The sequence below is a fragment of the Chiloscyllium plagiosum genome, chromosome 38 (genome assembly GCF_004010195.1).
Source record: "Chiloscyllium plagiosum isolate BGI_BamShark_2017 chromosome 38, ASM401019v2, whole genome shotgun sequence".
Lineage (NCBI taxonomy): Eukaryota > Metazoa > Chordata > Chondrichthyes > Orectolobiformes > Hemiscylliidae > Chiloscyllium > Chiloscyllium plagiosum.
In genome coordinates, this window is record NC_057747.1 from 23,779,188 (window position 1) to 23,800,876 (window position 21,689).

The 21,689-nt window shown below is 46.3% G+C and overlaps 1 protein-coding gene across 2 annotated transcripts; it reads right to left on the minus strand.

Annotated features, from left to right (window-relative positions):
- Window positions 1-1,232: 1,232 nt before the first annotated feature.
- On the minus strand, window positions 1,233-18,300 carry tysnd1 (trypsin like peroxisomal matrix peptidase 1). 2 transcript variants are annotated; one of them, XM_043679140.1, is made up of 4 exons: window positions 17,088-18,300; window positions 12,682-12,812; window positions 4,704-4,889; window positions 1,233-2,922 (listed from the first exon to the last, which is right to left on the minus strand). In XM_043679140.1, exons 1-4 carry the CDS (start codon window positions 18,272-18,274, stop codon window positions 2,705-2,707), a joined length of 1,722 nt encoding a protein of 573 aa, XP_043535075.1. In that variant the 5' UTR covers window positions 18,275-18,300; the 3' UTR covers window positions 1,233-2,704. The 2 variants fall into 2 exon arrangements, with proteins under 2 accessions (XP_043535075.1, XP_043535076.1); XM_043679141.1 differs by lacking the exon at window positions 4,704-4,889.
- Window positions 18,301-21,689: the final 3,389 nt, after the last annotated feature.

Below are 21,689 nucleotides of genomic sequence, written 5' to 3' on the forward strand. Positions count from 1 at the left end.
CCCAGCACCGATCCTTGTGGCACTCCACTGGTCACAGGCCTCCAGTCTGAAAAACAACGCTCCACCACCACCCTCTGTCTTCTACCTTTGAGCCAGTTCTGTATCCAAGTGGCTAGTTCTCCCTGTATTCCATGAGATCTAACCTTGCTAATCAGGCTTCCCATGGGGAACCTTGTCGAACGCCTTACTGAAGTCCATATAGATCACATCTACTGCTTGCCCTCATCAATCTTCTTTGTTACTTCTTCAAAAAACTCAATCAAGTTTGTGAGACATGATTTCTCACGCACAAAGCCATGTTGACTATCCCTAATCAGTCCTTGCCTTTCCAAATACATGTACACCCTGTCCCTCAGGACTCCCTCCAACAACATGCCCACCACTGAGGTCAGGCTCACCGGTCTATAGTTCCCTGGCTTGTCATTACCGTCCTTCTTAAACAGTGGCACCTTGTTTGCCAACCTCCAGTCTTCTGGCACCTCACCTGTGACTATCGATGATACAAATTCCCAGAGCATTAGTTTGGGCCTCGAGATTACTGGGCCAAAGACATTACCACTCTGCCTCCATTTGCTAATGAAGTAACTTTGAACAGGGTGTAAACTATTCTTCCTTTCCTAATCCCTCGCTGAGAGGTAACTTACACTGAGTACCCATGCTTCAAAATACTTAAACAGGAGCTACCATCCAGTCATTTGAGCTGCTGTCATTCGATAAGGTCATGGTCGATCTTTCAACTCTTTCCATATTCCCACATTGTCACCAGACCCCTAAATTCCTAACATATTCTATTCCATTCTATTGATCTTTGACTTGAACATCCTGAACAGCTGAGCTTCCAATGAATTGTAAAAGAAGCAAAATCTGTCGAGTGAAGAATGTTCTGCTCGGATCAATCCTTATGGGCTGACCCTTCGTTTTGAGACTTAGTTACAGAATCCTTGATCGGGGAAACAGTCTTTAAACTTTATTCATGGGATATGGGTATCAACTTAGTCATTTTTATTACACGTCAATAGTTGCCCTGGAGAACGGGATGGTGGTGAGCTTCCTTTTTGAACTGCTGCAGTACACTTGGTGTAGGTGGACCCACAATGCTGATAAGGAGGGAATTCCAGGATTCTGACCCAGCACCACTGAAGGAACAGTGATATATTTCTAAGATGAGATGTTGAGTGGCCTCGAGAGGGACTTGCGGGAGTGGTGGTGTTCCCATATATCCACTGTCCTTGTCCTTTTAGATTTAGGTTTTATTGTCATGTGTACTCAAATACGGGGTACGGTGAAAAGTGTACATTGTTGCCACACACAGGGCCATCTTAGGTACAAACAGCTAGGTACAAAATGCTAGATACAGAAAAAGAAAAATAAAGAAGTTAAAAAGTTCAGCACTGCGGTCTTCTTAGCATAACAGTAGAAACAGAAAGCTAAAATGTCAGACATGGGCCTGCAGATGCTCCAGGCTGGGGTTGCCCCAAGAGGGCTTCGCTGTTCCCCGCGCTGGGCTCAGAGCTGCCCTGGAATGCCAGGCTTTGTCGCTACTCGTGAAACTTCAGCCCTGACCCTCGGCTGCATCACCGCTGACTGCTCTCCGAGCTGGTGCTAGACCCAGCCGCTGTCACACTCCGTCACTGCCTCTACACCCTCCAAACGGTGAGTAAGAAACAATAAAGGCTAAAAAAAGACAAAAAGGAAAGAAAAGAGGAAAGCAGGTGGAATGGATGAGATTCGGGCTCAAGAGCTGCCGACCCCACCCGCCACCACCTTCAATCAGCTGCTTCTCTGATGGAAGTGGTTATCAGTTTGGAAGGTGCTGCCTACAGAGCTTTGGCCTTTCATAACCTTTAAGTCTTTAAGAATTTTATACATTACTTCTCATTCTCCGAAATTCCAGTGAATACAGAGGTCGTTTACTTTGTCACTTCTAGTACAACAAACCTTTTCTATGTGGAAGCAATTGGCATTTTACTCCTTTATAGATTTTCCTATCATTTGCTCCCCTCCGTACCTCTGAATTGTCTTTGTGATACAGAGTCAAAGGCTTCTCTGATGTCCCATGTAACACAGCTGTATCTCACCCCCCCCTCAGAAAAAGCACTAGAAAGCCAGAACGCCCAGACCCAAATGTTTTTGGAAAGATTTATTCAGTTCCACTTGCCTTAATTAGATTGTTTGAGGTTCACACTCTTCAGTATTCCCTGTTAAAATCAGGTCTGTGCTCATCGATTCCTTTCTTTCCTCAACCTCACAAGGTCAGAATGCTTATGACAGCAAAGCATTGGGACAATGGAGCTGCCTCATGAAAGAGCAGCCTTTAACCTTGCTGTGCTTTACACAACATATTCAGAACACAAGTGACAGCCCCCTAGGGCTGAAAGGCCTACTCCCATTCCTGTGACAATCTCTTGCAAAATTCAAGTCACTTTAAACATTGAGAAAACAAGGTTCAAACAGTCCTCCTCATCATCTGAATGTCAGAGATGAGCTCACAGTTTTAACATTTTACTCCATCTTTCTCCGATTTAATCTGGATTAGGTCATCGATGATTGATGGATTACAGTGCATGCCACACCATTGTCTCCACAGCCAGGGAAGACAAACTCCCCGTTATTTTCAACTTTGTGGGACTAATCTCCCAATGGCATCTTGGACCTTCAACTACGAGGGGTCAACATTATCAAAATCCTGGGTGACCCATCCCAATTAGAGTCTGCTCTTCTGAGTATTTGAGAAGCCATCCTGGAGTCTCCAAAGAGCACACAGACGATCGTTCACTTGGTTCAGTTGCTCAAAGACCGCAGCATCCCTAGTTTGGTTGTAACGAGCAAGTAGAGGCTGTAGGACGGTGATGGGAAGGCTGAAGTTCAGGTGGGGATAGGAGGCCCCTGCACTGTTGTTCTGTGCGTTGCTAGATACAATGCCTGTATGGAAAGATCACATCAATTTCATACAAACGCAAAATAGTGTGACAGCGTCGTAGGCTGAGGGGTGACCTTATAGAGGTTTATAAAATCACAGGATGCTGCCGGGTATGGAAGGTTTGAGTTATAAAGAAGGACTGCATAGGCTGCGACTTTTTCCACTGGAGAATAGGAGGTTGAGGGGTGACCTTACAGAAGTTTAGAAAATCATGAGGGGCATAGATACAGTTAATGGTAGTTGTCTTTTCCCGAGGATGGAGGATTTCAAGACCAGGGGGCACATTTTTAAGGTGGGAGGAGGGAGATGGTTAAAAAAAGTCATGAGGGACAAATCTTTTACACAGAGAGTGGTTCGTGTGTGGAATAAACTTCCTGAGGTAGAGGTGGATGTGGGTACAATTACAAAGTTAAAAGACATTTTGATAAGTACACGTCTAGGAAAGGTTTGGAGGGATATGGGCCAGGAACAGACAGGGTAGATTAGTTTAGTTTGGGATTATGTTTGGACAGGAGAAAGTGAGGACTGCAGATGCTGGAGATCAGAACTGAAAATGTGTTGCTGGAAAAGCGCAGCAGGTCAGGCAGCAACCAAGGAGCAGGAGAATCGACGTTTCGGGCATCAGTAACACATTTTCAGCAGCGATTATGTTTGGACAGAACTGGTTGGACCAACGGGTCTGTTTCTGTACTGTATGACTCTATGAGGGGCATGGATAAGGTGACTAGACAACGTCCTTCTCACAGGGTAGTGGAGTCCACAGCTAGAGAGTTTAAGGTGAGAGGGGAAAGATTTAAAATGGACCTAAGGGGCAACATTTTCACAAAGAGGGATTGAGCTGCCAGGGGAGGTGGTGGAGGCTGGTGCAATTACAACATTTAATGGGCATCTGGAAGGGCATATGAATAAGAGGGGTTTAGAGGGACATGGGCCAAGTGCTGGCAAGTGGGATTGATTAAAGTAGGAAATCTGGTTGGCATGGACGAGTTGGATCGAAGGGTCTGTATCCGTGCTGTGGATCACTATGACAATATAAAATGCTGAAGAAACTCAGCAGATCTGGTAGTTCTGTGGAGGATAAATAGAGTTAATATTTGAGTCTGATACATCTCTTCTTCAGAACTGACATATTTTCACCCTGGAGGACGTTTCAACGTGACGAAACTTCAAAGGTGCCTGCGTGATACAGAACAACCTCGGTTATGCATAGTTAGATGGTCTTACCAATGGCTAAAGGTATAGAGTCATAGAGATGTACAGCTCAGAAACAGACCCTTCGGTCCAACTCATCCATGCCGACCAGATATCCTAACGTAATCTAGTCCCATTTGCCAGCATTTGGCCCATATCCCTCCAAACCCTTCCTATTGATATACTTTTTATATCTTTCCGCTCTCTCCTTAAACCTATGCCCTTCAGTTCTGGACTCCTGCACCCCAGGGAAAATACCTTGTCATATTGCACTTTCTCAACAAGTGTCTTGACTCAGCTCCCTTCTCTCCTCATCACGGCCCAGTCACTGAGGTTTGTTGTCAGGCAGGTCACATGACTGCTACAGTCCTCTGTTCTATCATCAGTTAAAACAGACAGCCCCGAAATAATAACTACCTCAGACTTCATCTTTCTAACCACAGACCATGACTCTTTTTTTTTTCAGTGATGTTCACTGTGAAATAAACACTGGGGAGGATAGCAGGGAAAACACCCCTGCTCCGCTTTGAATAGTTGACACAACATTGTCCTCTACAGTCCCTAATTCATGAGGCAATGACACATTACGTACCCAGTAACTCTCCGCTGCTTGTTCTGAAGACAGGTCCCCCACTGGCCCCAGCATGAACTGCACAGGTTGTCTGAAGCATCGCTGGCTGCTGGTCCACTGTGATCACAGCAGAAAGCACACCAGCTGTCACTGAAGGCCCGCAGCTCTGGCCAAACACCCCATAGGCAATGACACAGACATCTTCTCCTGTTGGCGAAGAGACAGTTTCACTGAAGGCATTGCGTCGAATAAACAGATTAAGGTGATTCAGGCTTTACTGGTGTCTTTGCGTCCCCAGAATCTCCTCCCAGCCTTCCTAGTGGGTGGCACGGTCGCTCAGTGTTTAGCACTGCTGCCTCACAGTGCCAGGGTCCCGGGTTCAATTCCACCCTTGAGCGACTGTGTGGAGTTTGCACATTCTCCCCGTGTTTGCTTGGGTTTCCTCCGGGTGCTCCAGTTTCCTCCCATAGTCCAAAGGTGTGCAGTTTAGGTGGACTGGCCACACTAAACTGCCCATTGTGTCTAGGGATGTGCAGGTTCAGTGAATTAGCCTTGGGAAATGCAGGGTTGCACAGGGTGGGTCTGGGTGGGATAGTCTTCGGAGTGGACTTGCTGGGCTGAATGGCCTGTTTCCAAACTGGAGGGATTCCATAATACTGTGGTAGCCAGTTCCACATTCTCACATTCTCCTGGTAAAGGATTTTCCTGGTAAAGGATTCTCTAGGTGAAGGATTTTCCCCTAAAATCCTTATAGAACCTATTAGTCTCTGTCTATCAACTCATTCAATTACCTTGAACACACGATAAGTCGGTACTGCAGTTTTCTCACAAGTGGAAACATCTTCTCTACACCTTTCCTATCAACTCTCATTTATAGTTTTAAAGACCTTTGTTAGTTCACCCATTAGTCTTTATGTTGTTATAGGAAACAGCCCCAAGGTTAGAAATTTGATTTGGGGAATGGAAATGGACACTATCATTTTGGCTGCTTGTTCAGTCAGTGACAATCCAATATTGCCCGAGACAAATTTCTAGCCCTCTTGTCTGTTTAACCTTCCTGATATTGATAAACTCTCAGTTCTGGGGGTATCCTCACATCCTTTTACTTTCTCTAGTCTTTTCCTGTTCATCTGGATCCGTTATGTCTTATGGAGATCAGAACTGATTGTCCATAGAATTCCTACAGTGTGAAAGCAGGCCATTGTCCCCATCAAGTCCACACCAACCCTTGTAAAGCATCCCACCCAGACCCACCCACCTGTACCCTATCCCCATAACTTTGTATTTCTCATGGCCAATCCACCCTAACCTGTATACCTTTGGACTGTGAGAGGAAACCGGATGAAATCCACACAGACACGGGGAGAACGTGCAAACTCGAACCCAGGTCTGTGGGGTTATGAAGCAGCAGTGCTAACCATTGAGCCACCGTGCTGCCCCTATTGGTTAAGCCAGTTTAGATACACATACAACACAATTTCTCCAGTTTTCAATGATGTTCCGCTGGAGAGGAAACCCAGAGCACAGTTTCTTGTTTATAGGTTTGTTCCCCTGCATTGTTACAAGTTTCTGAATCTGCTCCCTGAGGACCCTTTTGCTACTCTACCCCGTTCAGATTTTTGTCTCTGCAAGGAGTATGTGACCCCTTATTCCTATCAAAACACACAATGCCACATTGATCAATACTGAATTTAATTCCCATTCACATATCCATTTGTGGAGATAAAGGATACATAAACAAGAAAACTCAAGCTTGTAACATGGAAATCAAAACTAGGATGCTACTACATCAATCTTCTGTTTGTCTCAGAAATGGGCATAATCATAGATTTAACAGTACAGAAGGAGGCCATTTAACTCATCGTGTCTATAGCAGCAGATGTAATAAATAAAGATCTGTCGAAGAAATTCAAAGCTTTTAAGATATGGTTAAGGCATCATCATCAATGACCATTAAACGAAAGAAGATGTGCTTAAAATCACAAGAACAAGAAATAGCTCTAAAAGTAATATCCAGCAAAGAAAATGTTAGTAGTTTGGCTGTTTGATTAAGGCTGAAAAGCTATAGAGATCTCTTCAAGAGGGCAAAGTTCAGGGCAGAGAAAAGGGAGAGTTTGTTCTAGGCATCACTGAATGACAGGCAGTGGTAATGGAAAACTGCAGCACTCTCAAAGCCAATTCACTTAGATCTTTGTATTTTGCCACGGCCTTCTGTGATTTGAGTCAGACCATTCCCCTCCCGGTTTGGTTCAGCAAGTTTAGCAAGTAGTTCAGGTAAACTGTGGCCAGGATATGGATCCCTGTGAGACGCCAATTCCCACTTGCCATCTGTCTAACCAACTACCCTCAACCTGAGTATGGTCAAATTATCTCCAGCCTATCCTTAGAATAATGAGGTGGCATGTATCTGCAGAAGTGAAGTCTGAGGTTCACCAGTGTTTAAGCATATAGAATGTAACATTTAAATTCAATTTTAGTTTGAAGTTTGAATGTGTGTCACTGTACACAGCAAGATCCCACACACATGAACACAATAGATAAGCAATTTACTCCATGTTTTTGTGGAGCAGGAAAATCGATGTTTCAGGCAAAAACCCTTCATCAGGAATACAGGCAGAGTACCCCCACCCTCCTCTCATTTATCTCTCCACTCTTCAGGCTCTCTGCCTGTATTCCTGATGAAGGGCTTTTGCCTGAAATGTCGATTTTCCTGCTCCTCGGATGCTGCCTGACCTGCTGTGCTTTTCCAGCACCACTCTAATCTAGACTCTGGGTTCCAGCATCTGCAGTCCTTGTTTTTACTTCCAGGGCGCCTACTTGCGGAATGCTTCAGAGAACCCCACTGCCCTGTGGCTGAACACTTCAACTCCCCCTCCCACTCTGTCAAGGACATGCAGGTCCTGGGCCTTCTTTGTCGCCAAACCCTGACCACCCGACGCCTGGAGGAAGAACCCCTCATCTTCCACCTTGGGACCCTCCAACCACATGGGATCAATGCGGATTTCACCTGTTTCCTCATTTCCCCTCCCCCTCACCTTATCCTAGATCCACATTCCAACTTGGCACCGCCCTCTTGACCAGTCCTACCTGTCCATCTTCCTTCCCACCTATCCGCCCCACTCTCCTCTCCAACCTATCACCTTCACCCCCACCTTCATCTACCTATCGCACATCCAGCTACCTTCTCCTCCAGCCCCACCCCTCCTCCCATTTATCTCTCAGCCCCCTTGGCCCACAAGCCTCATTCCTGCTGAATAACTTACGCTCAAAACGTCAATTCTCCTGCTCCTCGGATGCTGCCTGACCTGCTGTGCTTTTCCAGCACCACATTCTCAACTCTGACCTCCAGCATCTGCAGTCCTCACTTTCCCTCCTATGGAGGAATAGTTGTCAGGGAAATTAGTTTCATACCTTGTTCAAAACCTAGTGCCTGTGACAGCGCAGAACCCCACCCCCAGCAGTGCCATGGAGTTAATTTGTGATTGAGTCCTGGGCTTGCACCCAGAGGCTGGTGATGACAGTTGTACAACCAGCTAAAGGAAGTGAACAATGATCTGGAGTTATCAGGAGGAAACAGCTGTAAGGGAACTGGAGCAGCCTGATCTCAACCTGTTTAGTTTTGAGTTAAGGATGGATGTTTAAGTTAATGCTTCACAGATAGTAAACTCAATTGCTGCCCTCTCACAGCAACATTCTTCACTGAGAGCTGGTCTCACAGTTACCTATTGGCCTCCCCGCATTGTCACAGAAGAGACTCTGTGAGAAATCAGCTTAGCTAGCATTGCCATGTTTTCTCAGTGCAACAGCCTTAACCTTGCAGTGAAGCCAATATTAGGTGTTAGCCGCTGACTAATGGGTAGGATTCTCATCTGTGACGTAAAAAAATGTGGATGCAGCATAAAAATCAAGGCTGCCACTCCTTCATCAACATCGGTGGTCAGTCGCAGATGAGGGATGACTCTCTCCCACTCTCAGGGTGAGTCTGTACAGACTGTTGGGGCTACTGCAGGCTCAGTTACACTGGGGGCAGGTGGTGGTCGCGGGAAGGGGGTGGTTGGGGAGTTGGTGTGGCAGCGCGATCCTTTCCCTGTCTCCACCCAGCTTCTGCTTTATCCCAACGGCAAGTCTCCAGGGGCTTTCTGTCTTCCCGGATGGTTCACCTCCACTTTGGCCGGTCCCGGGTCAGTGATTCCCAGGTTTCTGTGGGAATGCTACACTTCCCCAGTGAAGCCTTGGGGGTATCCCTGAAGCATTTCCTCTGTCCACCTGGGGCTCGCCTGCCGTTTCACAGCTGGGAGTAGAGCTGGGGACGACGTGTCCAGCCCATCACAGCTGATTGGGAGGGGGGGGTGAGGTCAGTGCCTCAATGCTGGGGATGTTGGCCTGGTCTAGGAGCCTAGTGCTGGTGCGTCTGTCTTCCCTGAGGATTCGCAGGATCTTGCGCAGGCAGTGTTGGTGGGACTGCTCTAATGCCTTGCAGTACTCCAATGCAGTACTGAGAGACCTCTGCTTTGCTTTAGATATTACCTTAAACTGAAGCGTCTCAGGTGAGAGAACCCATGGGGCCATTCTAGGACAGTTAGGGGAGTTCTCCTGATTGTCCTGCTCAATATGTGTCACTCAACCAGATGATCTAGTCATGGTCACATTACTGTTTGCTGTGTGAACATTGGCTGCTGCATTTCCTACATCACAACAGTGGCTACGCTTCAAACAAAATTTGTCAAGTGCTTTAGGACATTGTGAAGTTGTAAGAAGTATTATGTATAAATTCAAATCTTTCCTCTTTATACTTTTATACGGCTATGCCAGTAGCTTCCACTCATTTGCTGTTTTCAGAGGGAGACAAGCTCAGCTGCCAGACTGGTTTTCAGGAAGACTATGTAAATGTGACACCAGTATTGTTCTCAGCCTCATTACAGATATTGCCAGACAATATTCAAGGCCATTTTACACAGCTGTATTTGGATTCTGGGAGAGCTGTGCTGTGACCTAACTCCTGACATTTAAATCCAGTTCTTATCCTGAAGCTTACACACAGACAAAGTTTATGCTCAGTCAGCAGTTTGCACTTGCTAGTCTAAACCACACTTTCAAACTAAACAGAACCATATCTGGTGCCTGGCCAGTGTTGCGCCTGGTGATAATTGTAAAATATTAAAAGAATTTAATTCCCCAACACCAACCTCTCTTACCCTGAAAAAATACACGTTGTAAGCTCAAACACTGCTTTAACCTCCCTGAGGCCTCCTTTCAAATGTAACTCAAGCCTGCTTACAAAAGATGTACAATCTGCCCTGTTAATGAATTAACAGACAGCAAACACTCCCCTGTTTAAATGGGTTCTCACACAGTGACAGGGAGATACGGTTTTATCAAACCCTACAGTGTGCCTTTGTCCCTCAATCATTACAATGCAACGTCGTACACTGTTTCTGCCTCATTTGTGCCTTTACTCAGGGAGCTCTCTGCCTCACAAGCAGGAGGTGAGCGTGTCACAAATATGGAACATGATATTGTACATATCTGGGAGAAAGTACTTCAGTCAACAGGTAGCAATCTCCACATATCAGTCTGATTTGTAACTGAAAACCTGTGAGTAACTCAACCATGCTCCTCCAAAACCATGATCTCTACCACCTAAAAGGACAAGGGTAAAGGCAGGAGGGAACACCACCACCAGCGAGTTCCCCTCCGAGCCACTTACCATCTTGAATTGGAAATATATCATCATTCCTTCACTGTCACTGGGTCAATCTACTGGGCCTCCCTCTCTGATGGACTGCAGCAGTTCAAGAAGGCAGCTCACCACCAAATTCTCAAGAGAAATTAGGGATGGGCAATAAAATGGCCCACTCCTGCTTATGGTCTTAAAATGATGGCCCAGTCAGCCCTTCAACAAATAAAAACAAAACTGGTTCCTGAATTCAACAGTAGTCTCACATGCCCGTAAATGTGCAAGACTTGAGTAAGAATGTGTAAACTAAAAACTGTCGCCATAACTGTAAACAAAAAGAAAAAAAATATCAACCATAAAATCACAGCATGTTTGTGGCACAGAAAGAGGCCATTTGGCCCACTGAGCCCCCTAACCCAATATCATTTTAAAGCATTTGGTCCATTGCCCTGCAGCCTGTGGTGCTTGAGGCTGGTGACTATCCGGGCAGCATTTTCATGAACTGCAGGTTTCTGGGTGAAACCATTTTCCTCATCTCACTTCTGACATTAACTTTAAAGAAATATTTCTCATAAAAAGAATCACTGATTTCAATTCCTCGATTAAGCAAGGCTGCACCACTTCAATTAACACAAATTGTTGATTATTTAAAAGTGACTTTACAGTATGTTCCATAGAATCATGAAGGTAAGCTAAAGTCGCCATAGTCCCAGGGAACCGTGGGGCTGCTCTCATTCGAGAGAGATGACTGGTGGTGTCTTAAGCTGAGGGTCACCCTGCCTCAGGTGAGGGCAGAGGTTGAGAAGGAGAGTTCTTCAGTGGTAACCTCAGTCATTGTGGTAATTAAACCCCCGCTGTGGGTGTCATTCTGAATCACAAACCAGCCATCCATAGAATCATACTGCACAGTACAGGCCATTCGTCCCATCAAGTTGGTACTATCAAAGCTACACTAAATGTACACTAGTCCCACTTTTCCACTTAGCCTAGGCCTAGTGGTATTATCACTAGAATATTAATCCAGAAACTCAGCTAATGTTCAGGGCACCTGGGCTTGAACTCTACCCTGGCAGAGAGTGGAATTTGAATTCAATGTATAAAAAAACTTGTGAGTTAATGAAATGATTGCTGGGAAAGTCCCATCATGTTCACTAAAGTCCCTCAGGGGAAAGGAACCTGGTCTGGCCTGTATGTGACTCCGGCCCCACAACAACATGGCCGACTCTCAGATGCCCTCTGAAATGGCCTAGCAAGACACCCTGTTGTGTCAATTGCCACGAAGTCTCAATGAGGAAATGAAGCCAATGAAATGTCAAATCCTGGGGGGCACATGTTTAAGGTGAGAGGGGGAAAAGTTTAAGAGAGAAGTGTGAGGAAGTTTTTTTTTGACACGGAAGGTGGTATGTGTCTGGAACGTGCTGCTGGGAAGGGTGATAGAAGGAGATATATTAGCAATGTTTAAGAGGAATTTAGACAGACTCATGAACACGCACGGAATAGAGGGAGACTGACCATGGGCAGGCAGATGACATTAGTCTAGAATGTCATCACAGTTGGCACAGACATGTTTCTGTGTTATACTATTCTATGTTCTATGTTTTAAGCTCAGCAGGTCTGGCAGAATCTGTGGAGAGAGAAACAGAGTTAACATTTCAAGTGCAGTGCAACTGTTCTTAAGAACTCAAGTCATATTGGATGTTGCTGTGACTGAAGGGTTTGCGTTATAAGGAGGGGCTAAATAGGCTGGAGCTTTTTCCCGGTGCATTGGAGGCTGAGGGGGTGACCTTTACAGAGGTTTATAAAATTGTGAGGGGCACGGGTAGGGTGAATAGACAAGGTCTTTTTCCTAAGGTAACTTTTTAACGCAGAGGGTGGTGTGTGTATGGAACGAACTGCCAGAGGAAGTGGTGGAGGCTGGTACAATTACAACATTTTAAAAGGCATCTGGATGGATATATAAATAGGAATGGTTTAGAGAGAGATAGACCAAATGCTTTACAATATTAAAAAATTTGGATAAGTACATGAATAGGAAAGGTTTGGAGGGATATTGGAGAGGAGCAGCAGGTGGGACTAGTTTAGTTTAGGATTATGTTCGGCACGGACTAGTTGGACTGAAGGGGCTGTTTCTGTGCCGTATGAGTCTATCTCAGACTCAAAACGTTAACTCTTTATCTGCCTCCAGAGATTCTGCCAAACTTGTGGAATTTCTCTGTTTTTTCAGCTTTCCAGCATCCACAGTATTTTGCTTTTGTTTGTCTGCTATTATTAATTCTGGTTAAAAACAATTTTTCTTGTATTATATTTCGTGCCTTTCCTTACCTTTGTTAAACCCAGAAGCAGCAACAGGTATCTCAACATATAGCAGGTCTTCTTCCAGTTCCACCAGTGCCACATCATAGGCTGAATTCTCTTTCGTAGCAAATAACACTCTTCCCTTCAACGTGAGGCGACTGTAGGTAAACAGAGGGAAGAGTTGAAAGAAATTTAGTGGGGTCTAATCACAAGTGAGGGCCAAAAGGAGAGCAATTATTCTGAGATCAGATAGTATCAGATTTGTTGTAGCACACCAATAATGTTGGAGCACACACATTAATGACTTGGTCACATTGTCACATGCCAAAAAAAATATATTAAATGCCTCAAGGAGGGGCACAGGTAGATCCTTTTTTAAAAAATCTTTTCTTGGGTGTTTTCTTTTTTAAACTTTTAACCTTTCTGAGACGGGAATGGAGAAGGCAAGGTCCCAACTGGGGGCCATCGTGGGGCGGAGAGATGTGGATCAGAAGCTGGCATGGGGAGGCGATTCCTAGAGATGAGTCCCAGAGTGGAGGCCGGTGTGGGGAGGGGAATCCCAGACTGGAGGCTGGTGCGGGGAGGGGAGTCCCATACTGGAGGCCAGCGCGGGGAGGCAAGGCCCTTGCGGACTGGAGGTGAGGTCTTGAGTTTTGAAGCCCGGTGCAGTCTGGAGGCTTGGCCTGGTACAGTCTGGAGGTGAGGGCCCGGTGCGGCCTGGAGGAGAGGGCCTGGTGCAGCCTAGAGGAGAGGGCCCAGTGCGGCCTGGAGGAGAGGGCACGGTGCGGCCTGGAGGAGGAGGCCCGGTTCGGCCTGGAGGAGGGGGCCCGGTGTGGCTTGGACGAGAGGGCCCGGTGCAGCCTAGAGAGAGGCCCCGGTGCGGCCTGGAGGAGAAAGTCCAGTGCGGCCTGGAGGAGAGGGCCCGGTGCGGCCTGGAGGAGAGGGCCCGGTGTGGCCTGGAGGCTCAGTGCAAGTACAGACTTGGTTGAAAGGACTGTAATTGAGCACTTTTATTTCATTTTTGTTCTTTCGCTGGACTTTTATTTACTATTCTGTCAAATTTGTACCAAATATTTAAGCAGCTGTACCTAGATACCTTGTACCATGAACGAACACCAATGCAAACTTTTTACTGTATGTATTCAAATGCACATGACAATAAAGTTAATTCAATTTGATTCAAAGATCTTATAGACTTTGATTGAAACTTTATAAATTTTTTAATAACTTTTGACAGAAATATTTTGAACAAGTCCCTGATGTGATTAAGCCATCTCCATTCTAATTAGCTGCTTTATTTATAGCCAAATAGGTCAGGTAACAGAGAGAGCCCTAGTGTGCGTCAAACTGTATCTCGTGTGGGCTAACACTGATATCAGCTGGTTTCTGTTTTACAAATTCTGCGAAAGATTTGTTTTACACAGGGTAACCACAATACAGAAAAAGTGACATGTTGGCTGAAGCTGGTTGAGAAATAGCCTTTGGTCTTCACTAAATTGAGTTCAACCAAACATTTACATTCTTTGTTCCTGACTTGTACTCAGCCCCTTTCACCCATCACCTCTGAGCTCATTGACCCATACTGGTTCCTGGTTGAGCAAGACCTTAAACAACATCATGTCAAAATTTTCAGCATTGTTTTCAAATCCCTGCATGGTCTCATACCTCCCTATCTCTCGAGCTGCTTCCTGCCTGGAATTTCTGCACACTCAACTTCTGGTCTCTTATGCATTCCCAATTATAATTGCATTCCCACTTGCATCTGGAATTTCAGTTCCCTTGATCCTAGGTTCTGGAATTCCCTCTCTAACCATCTGTCCTCCCTCTTTGAAACTCACAGGGAGTTCCTGCACCAATTTTTGGCTACCTTACTATCTTCTCATCTGGCTCAGCGCTAATATATTTTGCAAGATTTTACTACATTCAAGGTGTTAAATAAATGCAAGTCGCTGTGAATATGGTAAATATTCATTCAGCAAAGGAGGAAGCAGGTCTCATTCTTTTTCGTCACATTTCTTGAGGGGCAGGTGGTGGTGGTGGTGGAGTGGTAATAATGCTGGGTTTGCAATTGAGAACTCCAGGCTGATATCCTGGGGACACGAGTTCAAACCCCACAATGGGAGACAGTGAGTGAAAGATAAATTCAATAAAATCTGTTATTAAAACTGGCTTAATGATGACCACTGGTATGCAAACCCATGTGGTTCACTAATGCCTGACAGGGAAGTGTTCAGCTTGGGTGGTTGGTTTGCAAAGTTGAAAAATGTGGTGCTGGAAAAACACAGCAGGCCAGGCAGCATCCGAGGAGCAGGAGAATCGACGTTTCAGGCATAAGCCCTTCTTATGCCCCGAAACGTCGATTCTCCTGCTCCTCGGATGCTGCCTGGCCTGCTGTGTTTCTCCAGCACCACATTTTTCAACTCTGGTCTCCAGCATCTGCAGTCCTCACATTCTCCTGGTTGGTTTGCAAAGCAGTGTAACACCAACAGCATGGGTTCGATTCCCAATAACTGGCTGAGGTTACTACGAAGGATTCTCCTTTCTCCTTGCCTGAGGTATGGTGGCCCACTCGTTAAATTGCCATCAGCTGCTTCTCTCTCTAATGTGAGAACAGCCCGATGGTCTGGTAAGACTGTGGTGATATAACTACAATAGGGAAGTAAATCTGGAAATTAGCCTCTATGTGACCGATGTTTGGTTCAAACCCACGTCTCCTGGTTCAGAGATGGGGAATGCCACCAAGAACTCTTGAAATCAGTTTTTTTTAAATGATTAGCTTTTTTTAAATTAACCTAGATTTCTAATCAACCTGCCCAGAAATGTTATGACATACCTCTGGAACAGGTGGGACTTGAACTCGCGTCGAGGTAGGGACACTACCACTGCAGTGCAAGAACCCCTGAAACCAGATCTTAAAAATATGCCCCAATGAACATCAGTTACTCTTAATCGTACCTAGTTAAAACTCACACAAAACCAGGTTAAAGTCCAACAGACTTGTTTGAAAGCACTAGCTTTCGGAGCGCTGCTCCTTCATCAGGTGCAGTGATCTGAAAGCTAGTGTGCTTCCAAATAAACCTGTTGGACTATAACCTGGTGATGTGTGATTTTTAACTTTGAGAAAGTGAGGACTGCAGATGCTGGAGATCAGAGCTGAAAAATGTGTTGCTGGAAAAGCGCAGCAGGTCAGGCAGCATCCAAGGAGCAGGAGAATCGACTTTTCCTGCATAAGCCCTTCTTCAGGATTTTTAACTTTGTCCACCCCAGTCCAACACCGGCAACTCCACCTCATGGTTAATCATACCTGGCACACATACGTCTGCACTCAAATAGCTCAGAATGAGCAACAGTAGCTGTGAAAAAGATCCATTACATACCAGAGAACTATCCCAAAGTATTTTGTGTTCAGTGAATAAAAGTGTAATGACTGTTATGTAAGAAAATCTGTCCTCTTGTGGCACAGTGGTAGTGTGCCTATCCCTAGACCAGGAGGCTCATGTTCAGGTCCCATCTGCTCCAGTGGTGTGTAATAATAGCCCTGAACAGGTTGACTGGAAAAATAGGTTAAATTTAAAACAAAAACTGTCCACAATCAGAGTTTTAGGCACACGCTGTCATTGATTTTCTGACCACTGATGGAAATTTAAGGAGGTAGAGTTAATGGTAGCTGTCTTTTCCCTAGGTTGGGGGATTTCAAGACCGGGGGCACATTTTTAAGGCGAGAGGAGAGAGATTTAAAAAAGACACGAGGGGCAAATTTTTTTACAGAGGGTGATTCACGTGTGGAATGAACTTCCAGAGGAAGTGGTGCCTGTGGGTACAATTACAATGTATGAAACATGTTTAGATAAGGACATGAATAGGAAAGGTTGGCAGGGATATGGGCCAGGAGATGGCAGGTGGGACTAGTTTAGTTTGAGATCATGTTTGGCATGGACTGGCTGGACAGAGGGTCTGTTTCCGTGCTGTCTGACGAGATTCGGGTTTTGAAGCACGTTTGTTCCTCGGGGTCCTTTCAAAAAGTGCAGACTCTTAGAATTAACCCTTACAGACTCAACTCCTGGAGAGAGATTTAGATCCGCAATCTCCAGCTCAAAGAATGGATGTCATGTACAATTGCAAAATTTAAGAGGCATCTGGGTGGGTATATGAATAGGAAGGGTTTGTAGGGATATGGGCCGGGTGCTGGCAGGTGGGACTAGATTGGGTTGGGATATCTGGTCGGCATGGATGGGTTGGACTGAAGGGTCTGTTTCCATGCTGTACATCTCTATGACTCTATGTGCTGAGGTAACATGCTGTGCACATTGCTTGGTCAAGGAAGACTTCAAGGCTATTTTTTTTACAAGTTCAGATGTTACGCAGCTCCAACCACACTTATAGCAATACAACTGCTTGACTTAACCCTCCAGCCAGGTGTACAGAATTCCTACCTGCCCAAGTCAGGCTGTATGTTCACTTGGACAGCTGATGCCCAGCCCAGCACATGGCGACACGTGAGTATCAGTCGGGGACTGACCACCACCCCTGAGCCCCATACGCCACCGCACTCCAGAAGAGCAACTGACCCAAGCAGCCGGGTTAGGTCACCCTGCCACCTTGGGCTGGGCACGGGCAGGTGACCAGACAGTGGGCAAAACGACACGATCTTGCCATTCTTGCCGAGTGCACCCCAAATCCTTCTGATGGCTTTGAGTATGCAGGTGATAGAACACACCAGGGTCAGTCCAACCCACTCCTGGGCCTTCCAACACAGTGGGGCCACGATTACACCCGCTAAATAGTACAGACCGTGCAGCTCAAGATAAACGCCACCTCCTTCGGTCCCGGGCAGACAACGGGCATCAGTCAGGATCACCGCGTTGCGCTCTCCGGCCAGATTACTCACGATTCCTTTACTGAACGTGTTCATGAAGACCTCTGACCAGAAGCTGGCGAACGGGGAAGCGCAGCTGAACAGGGTCTGCCCTTTCCTCAGGTGTTCGCTCCTCACACACTGGGGGGTCTCCCCAGCCTGGGCACCCCCTGCCCAGCTCGGGCAATGCAGCAAGCCGAACCAGAACAGACCGTCGAGTTCAGCCTCCTGGTCATCCAGGTGGAAGTGCCAGCGGTCAGCCTCCTGGTATACACTCTGGAAGGCTTCTCGGAATGCCGGGCAAGGGAATGCCACCAGCAAAGTGGCCGGGCTGGTGCCCTGGGACCTCGCCATGCCTGAGGGTGGCACCTCTGGGTGCAGGTCAGGGCTGGGGGTATCTGAGACAGGCTCAGAGCGGGTTTGGGAGCGTGGGCTGGGGTTGCCTGCAGGGAACTGCACCCGGATCTGCAGCTCCCTGTGGAAAGCCCCGGGCAGCAGGAAGGGCTGGCGGCTGAGCAGCTGGCGCTGCCCGAGGAAAGGGGAGAGGATCTGGGCATGGCAGAGCAGCAGCCCCCGCTGGTAATCCAGCAGGAGCCCGCTGCAGCTCCGCGCTCCATCCCAGTCCCAAGCTCCGGGAGTTCCAGCTCCAGCTCCGCTCCGCAAACCCGCAGAGACAATGCAACTGCAGCTCTCCGGGGAAAGCATCTCGGGCTGAGCCGCGATCCCAATGCAAACTTTACTCTCCGAACCCGGAAGGCGATGCATTAACCATCCCCTCCCTCCCTCCCTGGTGTCTGCAGCTTTCTCAGTCAATCAGCATTCAGCTACCTCCCTTTTATCCTCTTCCTGGCTGGCCCAACCCTATTTACCCTTGCTTGGCCTATTTCACAGAGTGGTTACGGAGTGCATGTAGGCCAGACCAGGGAATCACAGAATCCCCTACGTTGTGGAAACTGGTCTACTGCTGACTGCAAGGGATGAATACACATTTGCAAGGATTTTGGAGTCGAAACTTGTGGTATGCACTACACTCTAGACTCTGATCTCCAGCACAGATTAGAGTGGTGCTGGAAAAACACAGCAGATCAGACACTACACTCTAGACTCTGATCTCCAGCACAGATTAGAGTGGTGCTGGAAAAGCCTGATCTAGTCCCACTTGCCAGCACCCGGCCCATATCCCTCCAAACCCTTCCTATTCATATACCTATCCAAATGACTCTTAATGTTGCAATTGTACCAGCCTCCACCACTTCCTCTGGCAGCTCATTCCATACACGTACCACCCTCTGTGTGAAAAAGTTGCCCCTTAGGTCTCTTTTATATCTTTCCCCTCTCACCCTAAACCTATGCCCTCTAGTTCTGGACTCCCTGACCCCAGGGAAAAGACTTTTGACTATTTATCCTATCCATGCCCCTCATGATTTTATAAACCACTATAAGGTCATCCCTCAGCCTCCGACGCTCCAGGGAAAACAGCCCCAGCCTGTTCAGCCTCTCCCGATAGCTCAAATCCTCCAACCCTTGTAAATCTTTTCTGAACCCTTTCAAGTTTCACAACATCTTTCTGATAGGAAGGAGACCAGAATTGCATGCAATATTCCAACAGTGGCCTAACCAATGCCCTGTACAGCCGCAACATGACCTCCCAACTCCTGTACTCAATACACTGACCAATAAAATCCATCATTCAATGAGATCAAAACTGATCTTTGGCCTAACTCAACATACCTGCCCTTGGCCCATATCACTTAATATCTCCGCTTAATAAAAAAAGTTCTACCTTAGATTGATCATTAAAAACAGGTTTTGCATCAAGTGATGTTTGTGGAAGAGAGTCTCAAATGACTGTAGGGAGAAAAAGTGTTTACATTTCATGGTTGGTATAACTTCTTTGGGACTATAAGATGTAGGAGCAAAATGAGTCCATTCAGCCCATCGAGCCTGCTCGGCCATTCACTGAAATCATTCGCTAATCTATTAATCCTCAACTCCACTTTTCTCCATTACTCTTGACTCCCTTTACTGATTAAAAGTCTGTCAGTCTCAGCCTTGAATATATCAGCTCAGCCTTGACAGCCCTTTGTGGTAAAGGATTCCACAGAATCACTACACTCTGAGAGAAGAAGTTCCTCCTCATCTCTGTCTAAAAAGTGCAACCCCTTACTCTGAGATGATGGTGTCTGGTCCTAGACTTTCCCACAAGGGGAAACAATCTCTCCATACCTACCCTGTCCAGTCCTTGCAGAATTGTATATGTTTCAATAGTTTTGATTTTCTAAAAAAAAATTCTGATTTTTATTGAACTTAAGTTTCACCATCTGCCTTGGTGGGATTCAACTCAGGCTCTGGACTATTAGCCAGTGACATTACCACACCACCTTTGCCTCCTAATGCACCTAACTTTGAATAAGCAGGCCTTTTCTGATCCAAAACAAAAACAGAAAGTGTGGGGAAAACTCAACAGGTCTGTCAGCATCTGCGTACTGCTTATAAAATGATGAACATTCTAGATTCTTCCATATGAAGAAATATCCTCTCATTGTCTCCTTTGTCAATCTACTGTAGCACCTTACATAGAACATAGAACATAGAACATTATAGCGCAGTACAGGCCCGTTGGCCCTCGATGTTGCGCCGACCTGTCATACCACTCTGAAGCCCATCTAACCTACACTATTCCATGTACGTCCATATGCTTGTCCAATGACGACTTAAATGTATGTAAAGTTGGCGAATCTACTACTGTTGCAGGCAAAGCATTCCATACCCTTACTACTCTCTGAGAACAGCCTCAAGTCCCTCAGCCTTTCCTTGTAAGACCTTCCCTCCATACCAGGCAACATTCTAGTAAATCTCCTCTGCACCCTTTCCAAAGCTTCCACATCCTTCTTATAATACGGTGACCAGAACTGTACACAATACTCCAAGTGCAGCCATGCTAGAGTTTTGTACAGCTGCAGCATAACCTCATGGTTCCAGAACTTGATCCCTCTATTAATAAAAGCTAAAACACTATATGCCTTAACAACCCTGTCAACCTGGGTGGCAACTTTCAAGGATCTGTGTACCTGGACACCGAGATCTCTCTGCTCACCTACACTCCCAAGAATATTTCAATTTGGTCTCCTCTTGAATTTCGAAAGTATAGGTCTAAAATGCTTAATGTCTCTTTGAAATAACTATACAGAAGCCAGTATCCTGTCACCTAGTCATCCTTTATTTACATGTGCACAATACATGGGCTGTGGCGAGCCAGATCAAGGCCAGTCCCTAGACTGAAGAGGCCTTCAGAATCTCCTGTTTATATTTAAAAAAATTTTTTCTCTTTTTCCCAACGGAGGAGATTCTAAATCACATGGTTTTTTTTTTATAAACCCCCACACTACTGCTAAAAAGCAGTAGTGCTTATTGTTCCCCAGCACCCATGTCATGTGTGTGCAGGTGTCAGACACAGTGAAAAATAATCTCCTGTTTATTTTTTTCTTTTCCTTTTTTCTTTTTTTTATTCAGAGTGAACAGAACCTCCCCTGCTTATTTTTTTTCATTACCCCCACACTACTGCCTAACTACTTATTTTTCCCAGCATCCATGTTGTGTTTGTGCAGGTGTGAGACACAGTGCCTGTTTATTTTTTTCTTTTCCTTTTTTCTTTTTTGTAATTCAGAGTGAACAGAACCTCCCCTGCTTATTTTTTTTCATTACCCCCACACTACTGCCTAACTGCGGTAGTGTTTATTTTTCCCAGCACCCATGTTGTGTTTGTGCAGGTGTGAGACACAGTGAGAGACACAAGGTGCATGAATCTTTATCCAGTTTCCACCAACAGGAAGAAAGGAAACACCCAAGTGGCCAGTGACAAGCACTGCCCATCACATCAAAGGGCAATGCTGTGTGATCAAACAGGGAAGGGAGGGCAGGGGTTAAATCAAAATAGAGTTGGAGGGGGAAATAATACACTCCACTCCCTGCGGCGCGCACCTCTCCCTGAACAACTCCAGGGTGTTGGTGGACACCGCGTGCTCCTTCTCCAAGGACACCAGGGCCCTAACGTAACCGCGGAAGAGGGGCAGGCAGTTGGCCCTAACGACCCCCTCCACGGCCCGCTGCCTCGACCTGTTGATGGCCAGTTTGACCAGGCCCAGGAGCAGACCCACGAGGAGGTCTTCAGACCTGCCCT